Raw genomic sequence first — 18644 nt, 5'->3', positions numbered from 1 at the left:
CATCTTCCCAAGGGTGGGGTGGGGTAACACCAGCTCCACACAAAAAGGTGCTGATAGGCTGAACCTGAGAATGGGATAAGGTGATCCAGGCAGAGAAAGTGAGCGTTTTACACTGAAAGAGAGAGGGCAAAGATAAAGGACTACATTAACTCTTAAAGGTTTTCTCACATTCAGTTTGCCCTCTTTCCTTTCCAGTCTGCTGCCAACTTATCATTCTAGCCAACTTTCTTTGACAAAAAAAAAACAAAAATGAAGAAAACACAAGGGGGTGAAACAAAGACAAAGTAATCTTGAATTTGGAAATACAAAAAAAAACTCAGACTGTACCAAACATAGAGAAGAAGAAAAATACTTTAGTTATCCTACCTGTGGGGGAAGCTGAAAGTTCAAACATGCCCACAGCTGGTTTTTATTATGAGGCTCAGGTCAGTGAGTTTTAAAATTACATTATTTTAGTTTTCTGTGACATTAAGATCCTTAACTCAAAATCAAAATGAAAGGAAAGGTGAGTGTTTGTGGAGATGAGTGGTAACAAAGATAAGAGAGTAGTTTCAATATCAACAGGTGAGTAAATGAAGTGTAAAATAATAACATAGCGGTAATAACAGAAGATTATTCTTGAAGCACTAATCAAACCAAAAAGTGCTTTACAAGGAAAATTAAAAAGTCACAATACAGATACAAAGTCATATTCACACGCAAAGAGTGAGAATAGTAAACCATAAAATATTTTACCAGTGGTGGAAAGTAACTTACTCAAGTGTTGTACAGCACTTTTTACTCCACTACGTTTATTTGACAGATATAATTGCTATTCATGTTTCATATAAAGATTTTTCCATGCAAACATACAAGCTTATGAAATACAACACATTGTTAAATATTGAGCCAGAGGTCCCCAAGCGTTTTGGCTTGTGTACTCTCATAATAAATCAGTGTCTATTTGGGGTTACATTTCTGATGTCTAAGAATTGTTTGCAGCTCCACTAAAGATACATTGATTTCACATGGCTTCATTTTAATATGGTTTTGAATATCTAACCAAACATAAAAAAGTTTAAACTAGCTCCACCTCAACCAGCAAGAAAAAATAAAAATACAATGCAATTTTCACATTAATGTTCAATATTAATAATTTAATATCTTATGTAATAATATACAAATCACAGTTTTGGGTTTGATACTTTAAGTATTTTGTGATAATACTTCTGTACTTTTACTTATGCAGGATTTTGAGTTTTTTTTTTTTTTAGCAAACTGTATACAAGCATAAAAACACATACATGCAAAGAAACAAAAAACAAATAAAAAGAAAAAGTAATTTAAAAGAGGATACTGATTTTAAAACAATAAAAAATAATAATGATGTAATAGCCCACAACATTAGGTGACTGTGGTACAGAGATACATTCCCAGACTGGGCTGCTCTGATGTATAGATGACACAACAGCACTCTCAAGTGGCGCATATCACAGGTGAAGCCATGTTTCTGTTCAGTTAATCTAATGTTGGTCGGTGCCTTTATTGTGTTAAACTTGGCCTACAATTGACTGTTTTAACCAAATGCTTCAAAATTCAAGTTTGGAAATATCTACAATTCAAACAAAAGGATGATTTTGTTTCCCCCAAAAGTCACTTTCAGTGTGAAATCAGAAATATCTGCACCTCACAACTTTTCTGTTATGTTTTCTTTGTCTTCTAAGTCTGCGCTCAGAGGTTATCTGTTTGCCTTCGCAGCTTTGTTTGCCACAGCAACATCCCTTCACATTTATTTATTGTTTTTAAATTGCACTTTGGTCACTGTTGGGGACTGAGGGAGGGAGGACAAAGTTCACAGGGCGCATGTAAGGAGGAGGGGGTGAAGAGGAGGAAGGTTAAAAAAAAGAAAAAAGAAGAAAATTGACCTTTGAAAGCAAAACAGCAGGTGGAGAGCTAAAACCAGACAGCTCAGGAGGAAATTCAACACAGAGGAAAATGAAAGTATACGTTCTGTGGAGCTGAAGAGGGACTACAGATATAATGAGGCCCAACGCTGGCTGCCTGGCTCTCATTTGAGTGTGGTAGTGCACATGAGAGCAGTGTTTGTTCGCGAGGCAGTGGCGAGGAAAGGCAACAGACTAATGGAGGGAGAGGATACTACCAGGGCAGCCAAGGCGAGGCCGAGCCGTCTGACTGCCCTTCAGGAGCAGCTGATCTGGGCCCTGCTGGGATCTGGACTGTCTCGGGACGTCCTGGTCCAAGCCATGGGGGAACTGGAGCAAGACAGGGCGAGCGCTGGCGCCGAGAGGGGAGAGAGGGGGGATGGAGAGAGCTCCGAGGAGGGAGAAATGGATTTCCCACCGCCCATATTCCGTGAGCTGGAGAAGTTTCCCCCAGAGGAGGCAGCCAAACTGAGGGTTGAAGTCGACCGGCTACTGCAGTAAGTAGATCCGAGCATTTCTTTGGAAGCTCCATGGCAACAGGAAAACCACCTTAATCTCTCACTAACTGCTGTTCTCACACAGCAATTTGTCTGGGCCTCCCAATAGGACCTGATCAGGTAAAATTAAAAAATGCCCTCACCACGTCATCAGCACTGTTTCTGATGCCCCCACCTCTCTTTGACCTCTGGCACCATCAAAACTAAGCACCTGAGAGTGGAAACAACAAGTTTTCCCGTTAACCTCTTTTTTCCTTTATTCTTCTAAAGCTTGGTTCTCCTCTCTTTACCAATTCCTCCCTCCTTCCCCTGCTTCTCTGCCTGTCTCTCTCTGCAAACTGGCTCCTGAGGCGAATTTAAAGAGGGTTCCTCCTTTGCTAGTTACTAATTACCCACCTCCATCATTATTCTCTGGCCATTTCTTAATAAATAAGCTACACGCATAGGTGAAGATTAATGGAGTAGGGCTGGTCATGTGAGATTATGTTTACACAACGCATGAGTGATATTTCTACACTCAGTTACAAGATTAATGTTTGGAATACACGCTGTATTTATTGAACAACTTATTGAGACGTAAAATATAGTTATAAAATGCTCTTTGACAGGCTGTTTAAAAATATTTTATTACGTTTTATTAATACAATACCTAATTAATATTTGTGGGGTGAATTTGAATCTGTTAAAGTTAGGGTTTTTTGCAGTTTTGTGTATTTTTACTGCTCCTGACTTGACAGTTAGAAAGCGTTAAATTAGGCTTCATAAACCTTTTACATGTTTTTTTCCCCTCCAGTGATCTGAAAGGGCTGGACTTTGCCCCTGTGTGCTTTCCCTTATCTCTCTGTCAATACGCCTCTCTCTACTTCGCTCTCAGTGGCCATGCTTTATATCTAATGTTGTAACAAACTGTGCCTGTTTAGCACTTTTCTAGAAGGGGTTTAACTATCAGAAATACCCAGAAATGTTTGGGAAAAGAAAATAATCAGTCAAATAAATAGAAAAATACACAAGAAGATGTAAATAAATAAAAAATACACATGAAGATTTAAGTAAATAAAAGTGCACAAGCAGATGAAGGAGGCAAGTTCACACAGACATGATGTCGTTCTCTAATAGGGAGGACCCCTGGCATGTTGCAAAAATGGTGAAAAGCTACATGCAGCAGCACAACCTCCCTCAGAGAGAGGTGGTGGAGTCCACAGGACTCAACCAGTCCCACCTCTCCCAGCACCTCAACAAGGGCACGCCCATGAAGAACCAGAAGAGAGCTGCTCTGTACAGCTGGTACGTCAAGAAGCAGTGCGAGATCAGCCAGCGTGAGTACTGACGCAGCTGTGGAGCTGCAAAGACCCTCCTTTCTGCTTTCACACACGGTTCATGTTTCACAAACACACACCTTTTCACACACTCATCAAATGTCAGTTCTCTAGGAGACTGAGACAGAAAATTTTAAAAAGAAAAGAAAGAAAAAGAATAACACGCTACCACTTCCTTCCAGAGTTTACCAATGCCAAACATGGCCTCGCATCACTGGAGGAGCAAGGAGAAGATACCAAGAAAGGCCGGAGGAACAGGTTCAAGTGGGGTCCAGCATCCCTGCAGATCCTTTTCCATGCCTACGAACGACAGAAGAACCCCAGCAAGGAGGAGAGAGAGGGGTTGGTGGAGGAGTGTAACAGGTGAGATACAGTGATGGCAACAAGACCAAACAGTTATATTTTCTACCTATTTTTACAACCTTGCTGAAAAATGATGTCTGATCTCACACATTTCTCTATGACAATATAATATGACTAGATTAGCAACAATATCAATTAAAGTCAGAGAGGAAAACAGTTCAAACTAATCTGCAGCATCAGGACTATGTGGGTCTGGTTTGGTCCCATTTAACTGACAGCTCAAAGCACTGCTGTGTCCAAGTAAGGTCTCACAAAGCCACTAGCATGGCTGTAGACTTACAGTCTTTCAATGATCATTAAACTATTATATGTCACAAGACTGCTGAAACTGCTGTATCTCTAAAGAAAAACTACTGGTCATTTTACCCAATATTTAAAGAGATGATAGTATGAAAAACATGTGTGTCCCTGGTGGGTTCGTCTGGTGCATGAGCGAACACCTACAGTAACCTGTGTTTAATAACTGTAGCTGACTGACTTAAATTCACCAGTCGGAAAAAAATCTAGTCTCAAAGAGACAGCTTGGGGCTTTGAAATGTAAAGCCATGTATCAGTATGCCCTTCCTCTCTCAGGGCAGAGTGTCTCCAGAGGGGGGTGTCCCCCTCTCAGCTGGCTGGACTGGGCTCCAACCTGGTAACTGAAGTTCGGGTGTACAACTGGTTCGCCAACCGCCGCAAAGAGGAGGCCTTCCGTCACAAACTGGCCCTCGACACGCCTTTCACCAACCAATCTGCCTCATCTTCCAACCTCAACCTTCCACCAAGTCCCGAGCACGGTAATACCCTAACAACCCTCAAGCAGGACAAAGTGAAATTTAAGAGTGAAATCAAAACTGCCTCCTAAAGAATGAGTGATCTGTTCATACAAAGTTGGACTTGCCTTGGCCAGATCTCTAGATGTTGTGTTTTTGGGAACTGACTTGTGTTGTATTCCAGGTGTGAAATACAGCCAGCAAATCCTATGTGACACTGTGAGCTCAGCCAGGGGTAGCGGAGGAGAGAGAGTGGGACGTCTTGCAGTCAGCCCTGTCCAACTGGAGCCAAGCCACACACTCCTCGAGACCCACAACCCCAAGCCGGTGAGTGTGTCGTGGTTCGTCTCTAGTTCAGAGTATAGGCTACATGCAGGCCCTGGTGCTGTGATGACCATGTTGTTCTCTGATCTCAGGTGTCCAGTGGAGGCCCACTGCCCCCAGTAAGCACTCTGACCTCCCTACACAGTCTGTCTGCCTCCCCTGCTTCCTCACAGGGCCTCATCATGGCCTCACTGCCCAGCATCATGAGCCTGGGGGAGTCCTCACTTCTCATTGGTAACATTTGCTCGCTAGTTTCCTTTCTTTTCCATGTAAGAATAAAAATAAAAATCTGAGGACCGTGTCTTTGCCTGTTGTTTCACAGGTTTAGCCTCCACGCAGCCTCAGACCGTACCTGTTATAAACAATGTAGGGGGAGGTTTCACAACGCTTCAGCCAATCTCATTCCAGCAGCAGCTTCACGCCTCTCCACAGCAGCCAATATCACAGCAGCTTCAGAGTCACATGGGCGCCAGTCCATTCATGGCAACCATGGCACAGCTGCCATGTCACAGTAAGGCTTCACCAATAAAAAGACATGAGTTTAACATGCTAAGTTGAGTAAGGATTTCACTCATGTGCTCCTCATTTCAGTGTACAACAAGTCGGATTCGCCCCAGTACCATTCATCCAGTCTGCTGTCACAAGCCATGGTCATCACTGACAGCAGCAGCCTGGGGACCCTGACCAGCCTCGCTGCCGTCAGACAGGTAACAGGCCTGATGGGCCGCCGAGTTTAGGAAAGAAAGGCTTCAGCGCAATGGGATGATGGTGTCTGCCTTTTGTTGTGGCCTCCTGAGCCAGGTCATAACAAGCAATATTTGCTCTCATATTACATTTGCTAAATTGTCCTCGATTTTTGTTTTGTTTAGATTCTAACAGCAGATCCTGAGGAACAGACGGACCCACCTTTACAGGAGGATTCTCTGCATCTGCAGCCAAACACACCTGTGCCAGGTACACAGCCGTAAATCCAGGTGTAATCCCAGACACCTGCATCGTACTACAACATTTTTGAATTGACGTCATGTCTAGTTAGGCAAATGTCAAAGGGATATCTATGGAGGACCAGGGATGTCACGGGAAAAGTAATAGAGCATTTCCTTAATTTAATATTTTAATAGACATTAAAAATAGGAATTGTAAAAAGAATGTATAAATGAACAATTATATTATTATTAATATCAATATCAATATCAATATTAATTCATTAATAAATAATAGAATTTGAAAAACTATGGAGAGGCTAAAAGGAGAAGCTAAATGACTAAGCTGGTTTATTAGCTAATAGGAAAAGGAAATTGAGGAGAGAATCCAGGAAATAGCTTTTCAAATCGTTTTTCAAATTCTATTCATGAATTAGTAAATGTATTTAAAAGGGTGTATTTAATTATGTTGACAATTCCTACTTTTAATGCCTAAAATGTGAATTTAAGGGAATGCTTTATTACTTTTCCTGTGACATCGCTGGTCCTCAACAGATATTCTCCCGATCAATGACTTTTGACCATTTCAGAGCCACATTCATCATTCAACATGACAGTCAATGAGAATACATTACAGTTTTTCTCAGTCGCTTTGGTACATTTCTCGAATCATCCTCGACATTTGCAAAACAGTAAGTGAATTTCTCAAAACAATTCGTACAAATAGCAAAACACCATGGATTACCTGCAAAAGCCAGTCTCTTGCTCAAAATCCTTAGTTCATCTCTCAAAAGTAAATATCTGTGTCAATGAACACGTCACTGCCATCAGATGACAAGTCCTTGTGTTATTGTGTACAGATAAGACAGTCAAATTGCTTAGTCGTGTTGTCAATATAACAGTTTACTCTGCAGGGATGTTCTGATGTAAACTATGGCTAAAGTTTTGATGACACTTATTGTAAATTGTAAGTTACACCTTAGTGTATTGATTGCAAGAGACTGGACAAGATTCACATTTACGCTTTTACTGTTTGTACTGTAATTTGTTGACAGACCATGTCATTGTGATACAGAAAGGCCTCGTCTGCCTCTTCCTCTGTTTTGCCTCCCAACTCCTCCTCCACGCAGCCTCACTCCTCTTCCTCTTCTTCTTCTCTCTGGCTGTTGACCCCGTCCAATTCCTTGTCCTTCCATTGTCAGACATTGTAACATTGTGTTGTGCTCCGGCTATATATATATATATATATATATATATATATATATATATATATATATACTTGCCAGTTGGTTCATGTGATGCACCTTTGAGAATTTCAGAAAACTGGTTGATCATTCGTTGATCTAATGCTTCACACATTTCCCTTCGTTAGAGAAAGTCAAGATTCACCTGGGAGCAATTAATCAATTCAGGACAGATTTAGAAAAATAAGTCTAATGGAAATGTATAGAGATATGTTTGACATATTATGACAACTTGTTCAACCATTTTGCATGTAAAGACTTATGCGATGAACTAATGCCTAAATGTTGTGGGGGGTGAGACTATTCACAGAGGCCCATTATAATACATTTTGATCAACCTGACATAAGCAATTGATAATGTAGGAAACAGCAGAGAATTGAACATAATCATTTGCATGATGAACCAAAGCATTTGCAACTTGTTCAAAGAAATGAAAAACTGCTTTTTTGATTTGCACAAGTGACACAATGATGTGAAGATTGAACAAGTAGTTTTGAGAATTTCAATTCTGATCTGAGAAATGTACCAAAGCGACAGAGAAAAACTGTAACGTTGCTCTACACTGTGTGAACCTTGGGGTGGGTAAAATTATCTGGGATTAATTTGAGGGATAAATTTGAGAAATTATAATCTTCTGGAATAATGTTTTGCTGGAAATTAAATGTTTTAATTCATTTTATCACATAAACTCAAACAACTGCTAACAAAAATTTTAAAGGAACATTTTGGGAACTACGTTGGTCTTTTTTCCACACATTAGGTGAGATTAGTACCACTCTCTTACCTGTTCATTCAGGAAATAAGAAATAGTACGACACATAACGTCATTTTGGAATTTCAATTTGTGTGCAGATTACAGAAACAAGATATAAAGCGTTAATTGATGACGGTTAGCATTGCTGGTAGTTAGCAGGCTGCCAGTTTCCCCCCATTCCAGTCTTAATGTTAAGATAAGCTAACAGCTGGTGGCTCCACCAATAAAATTCTTCTTGTTCTTGTTGTTTCATATGATAAACAATAATAGTTTTAACCTTAGCTTTACTCAACATGACCTCTACATCCAGCTACACAGGCAGGAACCCAAAGAAAACAAACACTCAAACCTCTGCTATGAAGCCTGAGCAGTACGCAGTTTAAAAAAATGTTCTTAGCAAATTGATGTTTTAAATGTGATTACAGATCATGTATTTAGTACCTATATCTCTATATATCTTCAAAGAAACATTCAGAGCTAATTTTGCTTTACAGTCCAAATAAACTACTTTTCTCATTTTTTGTCATCAGCATCTTCTGAGAGCTTGGAGCTGTACCCTGCCTCTCAGACGACAGACAGCCATCAGTCCCACCTCCTCTCGCCTTCACCAACAGATATCAGCTCCTACATTCCTACACAAATGGTCTCGACTGCACAGTAGAAGCGCTGTGGGAATGTAGCGTCTCCTCACTATCAGCTGGACTCAGTTTTGTGACAGACAGCTACCTCTGGTGTTAAGCTCCCACAGAAACCTGGAGTCACGGGGACATGATGTTTCAAAGACTCTCGGACGCAAACGCCATACAACTGCAATGTGAACAAGGATGCACGTTAAAGATGTGGAAGATTTGATACTCAAGAGAATCAACTGAAAATCAACACAAAAATGTATTTTTATTAAAATAATGTTTTGTAATATTCAGAAATTGTAAATTCAGGTGAAACTTATGAAGCACTTGTTACCTGCATTATTTTTTAACTCACTGCCTTGAAATGCTTTTTTCACATTTTAATGAGTCTCTTTCAAAGTAAAGGCTATTTGAAGAATAACCAAGACAATGGTATTAAAAGATTTTTAATGAAAAAATGGCTTCCAAAAATATCCCCCAAATGTTTTGAATATCTCACCACCCAATCATTTCAAGCTTGTGACAGAACATGGCTGACTGGAACATAGACAAACATCCTATAACAGTAAAAGGTTAGTCACAAGAAATTCAGTCCAAAGCTTCTTCCACTGTGTTTCCTTCTCGCTTCTTTTTCTTTTTCCGTTTTACTTTGACTTGCGTGTTTTCCTGTTCTGAGCTCCCGTGCTCACCGTTGCTTCGAGCATTAAGAGGAGAAATTGCACAGTCCACCTGCTCCTCCTGATTCTGTTTCCTCTTTTTCTTTTTCTTGACAACATGGCTGTCTTCTCCCTCTGCCTCTTTTTCTTTTTCTTTTTCTTTATTTTTCCTGAGCAGGGCGGCTCCGCCGAGGGAGGGGAAAGTGTAGAGGGCAGTCTCAACGACGGTAAGAGATCTCTGACTGCCACCGCTGCCTCTCTCAGCCTATTTTCCATCTCGCTGTCGCTGTCACTGTGAAGGATAAAGAAATAAATAATGTTACATTCCCAAGTATTTAAACAAATCAACATTTTAAAGAAATATAATGAATAAGAACCTTGAGCTAGGAACTGATCGACGCCTCACAGGGGCTGGAGGCTCCTCGGCTGTCTGTCCTGGGACTGATGTAGAAAACAGACGAAATCCTGAAAAAAAAAATAAAGCGTAGGTAGCCATGCTTAAAGAGAAGACAGCATAATTTCCATAAAAGCAATAAGGGTAATAAGACAGAGAAACATTACCTTCATCATCGTCGTCATCATCATCAAATTTTGCTGATTGCACATAGGATGAAGTTTTGGTCTGTGTTTCTGTAATGCAACTTACAGTAACATACATATAGCATAAAAGAGGTGTAAAAATGTGTATGTATCCTTTCCTCACAAAACTAAAATGAAAAAAATGCATCACTTTGACATGTTAAACTTCTCTAACAACTTACCTGTCAAGAAGATGTCCCAACTTTTTGGCAACGTGTGTTCGAAACCCTTGACTGACCTGGAGCTCGTTGCCATCGTGTTCATGGTCAGCGACAACAACACTATGACACAGTAAGACAATAATGAAACGTACTTATTTTTCTTAATTCAACCACTCATTTTCATTGGGGGCTGCTTCAAGCTGCAGATGAAAAATCTTTATATTTGTGACAGGGATACGTACAGTAAGGTCTGCAGAACTTCCTATGGTATCTGTAGTTGAAAGGCTAATGATGAAGGCTACTAAAACTGTGTGGGGATACAGACTGCATTACACGACTGCTGTCTGCACAATGGCTGGTTATTTTGAGAGAAAGACATACCGTTTCGACTGTTTCACATCGCTGTCTCCTTCTGAAAATACACAAAGACAGCTACAGTCATCAACAGAGACATAAATGTTATAAATGAAGTACTCCACCACTGTTTTTACAGACTAGCAGCAAGTTAAAGCCCATACACTGCAGGAGGTCAGGGCAGGGGTCTCCGGAGCTCACCCCGTTTTAGAGAAGCTTACCCAAAGGTTCAGAGAATATAGTCTGTATAAACCGTGGATGGATAGTACAATCTTTAATCAACACAGCTTCACTCAGTAAATCTCTTCCAAAAGCAACTAAAAGCAACTAAATCAAATACAGAAACACACACCCCCTCTTCAACAGCAAATAATTATTTGTCAGTTGTCAGTCCAATGAGTTACCGTTTGTTTGTTTACATCAGATCTGCTGTAGGTGACACGTAGTGATAGCAACTCTTCTGATAACATATAAACTAAAGTTTTCCAACAAACAGGAAATGTGTTGTCATGGATACAGTAAGTTAAACTGTGGGGTTCAACTTTTGTTTGTGTGTTTTTTTTAGCTCATGTTTGTTGACATGTCTGAAAATTAAATGTGCTGAAATAGCAATGTGATGTTTTTGTTTATTATGTACCTCTCACTGGATTACTGACTGAGGAGCTTCTTTCCTCTGGTTTCTCTGCAGATTTATGGACGTTTATTTGCAGTGGTGTTATCATGTCTGCCTGTTCAGGTTTGACTGAAACATGATTCAGATTTTTGTCTGATGTGAGTTTCAGATGTTTTAGGTACAAAATGTGAGGTTTGAATGTTAATATTAGATGACCTGTTAAATTATCATGTTCATCTGATTTGGGTTGGAGATGTGTTTGAGTGTTTTGAATAAATGTAACAAGCGATATAAGACATGAAGAGCTTTTATTTTGTCACAATAGCTCTCAGAGTAAAATCGTTGGAGACCACTGGGTCAGAGGAAGGCGCTGGACTCACACAAGTCAAATGTGTGTTTTTTGACAGTTATGCAACTTTAGCCAATGTTGAATTACAACTAACTCCTCTACACACAAATCAGAAATATTATGGGGTGGTCTTCACCAGCCTAATGTCGTTTTTCTGCAGGAGTTTATCGGCGGTGCATTACTTGACTGGATCCCTCACGAAAAACAAAATGACAGAAAAACTTTCACCTTTGTCTTTGACAGGTCGTGTCTCCCAAACCGCCTCCTGACATCTCTTCAGCGCTTCATCGTCGCTGCTGCTGGAGTCGTCAGAGACGCCAACCATCTTTTTAACGGGGGCCGCCATGATAAGGCATGTGCTGCTACTGGTGTCGTCTTGTTTTGTGCTGAGGATTGTGGGTAATGTAGTGTTTTTCGCCAACGGGATCCGTGCGGACAGAAACAATCTTAATTTCTCAGATAGCCTGTGCGTTTTTATTCATCGCTGAATTCATACAACGTAGAGAAACAAACTGAACAAGAATATAAAACAAGTCTTGACAGGTTCATTAAAATCCTCGTTGTGATTATAGAGTTCAAAGAGCTTGAAAAACAAGAGCTTGTGCAAAAATGACAACATTTCATGAAAGGTAAAGCAATTTAAACTTCAGGAGTGGAGATCAGAATCAATTTGAAATTTTAAAAAATGAACATGGCGCCAGAATAATGTCATATTAAAAATTTAAAAGAAAACACAATGGGATAAAATCATGTGGGTTTAAAAATATCAGCTGCAGCAACTTGCTATTTTTTGCTTATATTTTGAGGTACAAATATAGCTGACATAGTGTAAATGTACATTGATAAAACCATGTTTTAGTGTCCTGGACATGCCACATGATCAGATTACCTGCTTATTGTTTATTATTCATGCTATTTGTGAAGCCAGCTGGAAGACAGGAAAGCCCCCCAAAATCCCTGATAATCTACTTATAAAGAGCACTAGCTTTTCAATGTGAATATGTTTTGTCAGACATTTTTATTAACGATAAATCTATTATGACATGTGTATCATTTGTAAAAGCAGCCAATATAAAAAGAGGAATTACAGTCAGTCATGTAGTCTTTTTGTGCAGATACACAAAGTGTACTCACTTCTCAAGGCATTTAGATAATCAGAATTTAAGATAAAATACCACTGACTGATACTGTATGGCAAAACAAATGTAGTGTTATGAACTACTACACCATCACTGCTGCTTCCCAGCAGTTCAACCGACAAACACCCATTGAGTCCAACTGACAAAACAATTGAGGTTGTATAGGGTCATGGAGCAAAGATTACGGCCGTGTGTGCCTGACATCACACTTGTTGAATGTTATTAATGGGCTACGTAATGATGACAATTTTGTAACACGTTGAGTATTTGAAATGTCTTATGTTAGGCTATATGATGTCCCTTGTTTCACACATGGCAGTACTGCAAGATGCTGCAAAATATTATATTCATCAGAGAGTGTGATGTGAAGAGCTGAATTCTCTTCCCTTCACCTTATTTTGGGTGAGAGGAGCATCGTACTGCAGCGCTTGCCTTCAGCAGGATGAAACGCGAGGTTCTCAGACATTAAAAAACACAATGAACGCCTGGATACAAGGCACAGGGAATCAATATTACAATGTACAGTAAAAGGAAGCCCAGATCATTTGAGCATGGAAAAAGATTATCAGACCGTTTCGGTGGTTTTGCATGATTTAACCGATTAACTGCAAATTACATATCCCACTCTTAGAGCAATTGTGACCATCTACAAGGTTTAAGACTCACTTCTAGCCTTTCAGGTAGCTGCTGATTTTCATTCTTTTCTGTGCAATATGAAAATCAGTAATATTGAACGAGATAATCACAGTGGATATTTACATTGGAAATTACATTGCAAGCAGTGACTATTTTCAAGCTTTTCATTGTTGAATGATTTATGGCGTATATCAGACACTTTTACACCGAGTTACCAGATTTAAGGAACACCTTTTAGTATATGCAGAATAATTTAACAGTATCAGTGCCTCCTGAATGGCCATGGACTTGAATGAACACTTCTCTGAGTGTCAACAAATAAGCATAATCTGCTTAAGGGAACTGTTTGTAAGTTTTGCTAATGCTATATGGCAAATGGTGGCATTAACAGCTATTTACTTAATAGTCTAGAAGAAACGTTGCACGTTCAGCATCACATTTCGTTCTTTTACTCACCAAGACCGGTCTCCAGTGGTGGAAACCAAGTCCTTTTTTGCTTTTAATTCTATCACTTATTTTCTTCTTCTGCAATTTGCATGCTAACCAGCTGGCTAGCTGCAGCCCAATTGACCCATCTCTTCACTTTCCAATACAGAGTCAATGTATCGTTCAGACTGCCCTGAGGGAGCAGCCCTGCTCAGAGGGTGTATAACCTCTTGTACTGTAAATGCAATGATGGCTGAATGGTAAGTAAACAGCTGTTTATGCTAAAGCTGGCTATGTAGCAATAGCAAAACTTACAAATAGCTCTAACTAAGTAGGATTTATTGCAGGACTGTTGTGAAAAGTTTCATTACATTGTACTTAATAGACTTGTGTGTAATAAAAAATATTACACAATTTGTAGTGAACGTAGAACATTTACAATAAATTGTGCAAAACCACCGATTTGGTCTTTAAGCAGGGCTTCCATGAATCGAAAGAGACAGGTCAACTTCTGTATCAACCCCAGGACCTGATTAAAAATAAACAACCCTGATTAAAAATAAATCAACTACCAAACTACAAAACTCTGTACTGTCAAGTTGTATGCTACTAATAGGTACACCACCCCATTGGCCAAAGTCAACTCCTTCAGAGTGGGATTCACAGTGCTGTTGTACTAAATGAACCAGGGAAACAGACCTCAAGGGATTAAATATCTGTGATTACACATTGGAGTGGGTAAACAGATCAAATAGTTTTAGACATGGACGGCATTTAAAGAAAGATGTATCAAGTCAAGTAACTTAGATTCTGCTGCTACCATGTCCTATTCAGGTATCCCAGAGTTTGACAGGCACTAGATTCCCAGTCGACAGCCATGATGTTAAAAAGATTTTGTCATAAAAATGTAACAGATTCTAGCAAGATGAAGATGACATCTGAAATTGTGAAAGGACTGCATGCTGTTGTTGAAGAGATTGGTCAACCTAACAATGTACCATATAAAATGAACACCAAGCTTAAATATCTGACAAAAACAGTCTCAATTACTCACAACTGATAGTAGATATCTAAGGAGCAATGAAACTCAAACAATTTCAACTAGTGCTACATGATCATCTATGACTAACAATACTGTAAAACATCTAGTTAATGCTCGCTTTTCCATATGGGAAACACAGCGGTCAATGGCAAGAGGTGGTTCAAATAAACTGCAACTGATAAAATCTATATATTTAAGTAAATTAAGTAGTAACTAACACAGTCTATGGGCTTTGCCATGAGAAAGTCTGTGACTCAACATGTCCCTTTCCAGCAGAGACAGAGACAAAAAAAAGGCAAAAAGTGTTCAAGCAGTAACATGATACTTGTATGACAAACTGAAAGACAGAACAAAAAGGCTTCAATCAGATTTAACAGAGAAATATTTAACAGAACATTCCTCTGAGTCCCAGAAACGGAGCTCTGAGAGGTACTGATGAATGGATCCATGATTTCATTACAAGGCAGATGTGGTCTGTTGATTCTGAAGTATGTTGTCATGTTTGTAGGAATGTCCACAAAGGAGAGAATACTTCTGTCCACTGAAAAGCTTTCTGATGGTTGTAATCCAAGAAATCAATCCCCTGGGAGGTATTGCACACATTTTCACATCAGGTATTACAGACCACCATTGTAGGCATAGTCTGCCTTGTTGTGCATGATGAGTTTGTTGTCCACAAAGTAGAAACTGTCTGATCTGGTCTCATAAGGGTGCTCCACCATTAGGCGAACTAGAAGGAGTGAGGGACAAAAAAACTAAGATTATTATACTATGGATTATGATATAAAATATAAACCCAGTAACATTAAAATAAGTGGCTGACCACAACAGACTAGAACTCACTGAGGTCGTCTGGAAGCTGTGGAAACTCATAAATGTGTTCACATGTGTTGCGGCTATTAGGAATGCAAAAGCCAAAGTCAAAGTCAAAGTTCTTGAGAAGGCGCCCCTGGAAGTAATGCCTCTCAATCATACGAAAGCTGTTGATTGGCCGGTCACCCACTGTGAACTCGACACTGTAGTTAAGAAACAAACAAGACAGACAAAATTTACAATTGACTATCAAGACACTGACAAGACAAAAGCTTGATTACTATGTACAACTATGTTCATTCAGAAAGTTATAGTCAGTTTTACTTACGTTGCACCAACAGTGCGCAGTTTTAGGAAGGCTGGCGTAAACTGGTATCTGACAAAACGTCCTGCACTAGTGTCTACATCTCCACTCTCCTCTTCGCTCTCCATAGGACCTAATACAGAAAACATGTTCATTTAACTCGTATACATTGACAGGATAGGCAAAATTACAATAATTGGCTGCATATATATGTATATACATATATATGTCTCTCCAAACTGGTCAACAAAAGGACAGCTTTACAAAAACAGTTATTGAGTATTCACACTGCAAGAAGATGTAAGTTTGCAATTACAAATTTTACAGAACTCTGACTGTACAAGAAAAAAATGGCTTGCTGCAAGAAATAAATCTCTGTGTGAAATTTATAAATAGTTGCATCTATAAGTGGGCCCATAATTTGTACATTTCCTTTGTGTCCATCCTACATTTTAAGGATATTAAGCTTGGTTGGGTGGCAAAAGTTAATACATCACTTACCACTGTTGGGAGGCTTGGCAATCTCAAACAGGACTGTCCCTGTCTCCAGATCTCTGATTTTGAAACGTGTAAAGTCAATGTTGTAGATATTGTCTTCAGGTTTGCAAAGATAGTCTGCAATATGAAATAAAAGTGTAAGTTCGTGTTAAGAAAAACACAAACATATAAAAGGTGAGATCATTATCGAACAAGCAACCAACCATTAGCAGTCACATTATATTTAAAATGAGTCTTTCATATTTCATTAGGATGAATTTTGTGAGCACAGAGGCTTACCCTTACTTAGAGAACTGAGATAGCAATTGATGAGCAACTAGGGTTTCAGTATCTGTTTTCTAGCTTTGGCAAGCTGCAGTTGTGGTGAGTAATGCTAAAGCACAGGCTCAACAAAGTGTTGTGAGAGAGAAGGGAAGTAATGACATTGTTGTCTGGTCGGTGAAAAAGCCAAAAACAATGAGAGGCATTAAGCATTAGCTGCAACTGTTGCAGACAGGGTGTCTGGTGACAGACCCTGGGGTTTGAGTCAGAGGGTTCAAGCAGAGCAGTTGTGGAAAGGTTGTATAAAAACGTCCATTTAAACTACTTAAAGCTGCATGAAGATGTTTGGATGAATAAACTCTTGGCAAATGGCAAACCGAGAAAGTCTGTGACTATTACCTTCACAAATGGCTGGAGACCAAAATAAAGCTAAATGTTTAGTGGGCAGACCTACATTCGACAGGTGGTAAGAGACATAGCTGTGAATGAGTTTGTGTCCAGTGTTGCCAACCACTTCCAATGGAAAGTGGTTAACGCCTGTTTGAAAAGTCGCTAAATGTTACGGGATGACATCATGCACTAATTACCATGTTTGTCACCTCAATGCGTTGTGCTCTGCTTAGTGTCAAATGGTCTTTACATCTGGTTGCTTCTCACACAGTATTTTGATACAGCCAAATTCCCGATTCACCTGTTTTCATTTACATATTTTTATGTTTCTGTTGTCAGACAACGGGAAAAGTATGAAATAGTGACTGAAACACAGCCCATTAAGACTACATGTTAACCAGCAGTAACTTTCAAGTCATTTCCAAGATGATGCTCAGCACCGTCAAAATCCTGCCAGAATCACCATACATATAATTTAAAGACAATGGCTGTGCTGTGATTTTGCCTATATTTATGTAAATGTAAAAATGATCACTCAGAGAGAAAGAAGCTAAAGAATAGCTTATTTTTGTTTTTTCTCTCACACAGTGCACAGTCTGCACATGCGCAGCTCATTCTCGTCTATGTTAGCTGAAGTGCTCTCACTGAACAGAGCAGACATAGAAACAGGTGCCTCTTGCCCTAACTGCTGACCGTCATCTATGAAAGTGACTGAGGTTTGTCCAAAAAGTCGCTTGGTAAAAAAAAAAAAAAAAAAAAAGTCACTAAAGGTGTCTGAAAAGTCCCTAATTTTAGCAACAATGATGGCAAAACTGTTTGTGTCTTTCTAATCTTTTTAAGATCATAAGGTCCGTCTTGTGTTTTCAGCTGCTTGACATTAATGCAGGTTTAAGGACAAGGGACCCTGAACAACAGTCCTTCTAGGTGGCCCAAATTCCTAGCTGCACCCCTGGGAACATCCTTATTCTTTGGTTAACAATACAAACAATGAGAATGCCTGACTCACAGCAGAGATATATGGCGTTAAGCATTTCACTAATTCAACATTAACCAGTAGATCCATTTACAATTAGCGGACCTATTGTCAGCTGTTTTGCAAACTGGGTGCTTAGCCACAATTAGCTCTGGGTAAATGAATGATGCCCGTTGAGTGGTGTGATTTAACCGTATTAAATAAAACCAAGTTAACGTTCACAAAACTTACCCTCCGTGACAGCCCGGAGACCCAGGACATGGTCCGGGGAAATATCTCTTCCCAGAGCCCGGAGTTCATCCTCTGTGACCACAGGCCACTTATCCGTTTGACTGCGCCTCGACTTCAGCTTCTTCAGCATACCTCCTCCGATCTTTCGATCCCGGTGGGTCGTCTCCGAACTGCTGTCTGCGTCCGCTTGTCCCTTGCCGACTGCCTGTGTCGGTTTGTTTCGAGAACTGTTCATACCGGAAACTGTGGCGATAATGAAAAGAGTTGTTGTGCTTTCCAAATTGGGAGCGACTTGACAAACTGCGGGTGTAATTTCAAGATGGCGTAAAACGTGTACGGGAGACGGAAAAGCAAGATTGTGATTGGCTGAGAACGATGGAGGTTGTCATAGTTACCGACAGGGTATGAATGGTTTAAAGCCCAGGCCTTCCCGTTTCCTCTTCAAGTGTGCGTATTGTGTTACCACTAATGTGCTAAAGACTGGCCTGCGTTAA

The 18644-nt window shown here is 39.8% G+C and overlaps 3 protein-coding genes across 3 annotated transcripts; 1 reads left to right on the top strand and 2 right to left on the bottom strand.

The window, feature by feature from the left end:
* Positions 1-336: 336 nt before the first annotated feature.
* On the top strand, positions 337-9146 carry hnf1a (HNF1 homeobox a). The gene is made up of 10 exons (XM_056377483.1): positions 337-2419; positions 3536-3735; positions 3918-4098; positions 4672-4874; positions 5035-5177; positions 5267-5408; positions 5497-5685; positions 5766-5881; positions 6044-6128; positions 8627-9146. The coding sequence occupies exons 1-10, from the start codon at positions 2070-2072 to the stop codon at positions 8755-8757; spliced, it is 1740 nt and encodes a 579-aa protein (XP_056233458.1). The 5' UTR covers positions 337-2069; the 3' UTR covers positions 8758-9146.
* A 9-nt stretch (positions 9147-9155) lies between these two features.
* On the bottom strand, positions 9156-11874 carry c5h12orf43 (chromosome 5 C12orf43 homolog). The gene is given in 7 exon segments (XM_056377484.1): positions 9156-9532; positions 9535-9673; positions 9759-9846; positions 9943-10022; positions 10143-10241; positions 10503-10533; positions 11666-11874. Coding segments are annotated over 7 exon segments (774 nt in total). The 5' UTR covers positions 11784-11874; the 3' UTR covers positions 9156-9313.
* Positions 11875-12435: 561 nt separating this feature from the next.
* unc119.1 (unc-119 homolog 1) lies at positions 12436-18577 on the bottom strand. The gene is made up of 5 exons (XM_056377485.1): positions 18151-18577; positions 16299-16412; positions 15822-15930; positions 15524-15696; positions 12436-15410 (listed from the first exon to the last, which is right to left on the bottom strand). The coding sequence occupies exons 1-5, from the start codon at positions 18383-18385 to the stop codon at positions 15298-15300; spliced, it is 744 nt and encodes a 247-aa protein (XP_056233460.1). The 5' UTR covers positions 18386-18577; the 3' UTR covers positions 12436-15297.
* Positions 18578-18644: the final 67 nt, after the last annotated feature.

This window comes from Seriola aureovittata, chromosome 5 (assembly GCF_021018895.1).
Source record: "Seriola aureovittata isolate HTS-2021-v1 ecotype China chromosome 5, ASM2101889v1, whole genome shotgun sequence".
NCBI lineage: Eukaryota > Metazoa > Chordata > Actinopteri > Carangiformes > Carangidae > Seriola > Seriola aureovittata.
This window is presented reverse-complemented; position numbering and strand designations above follow the sequence as displayed.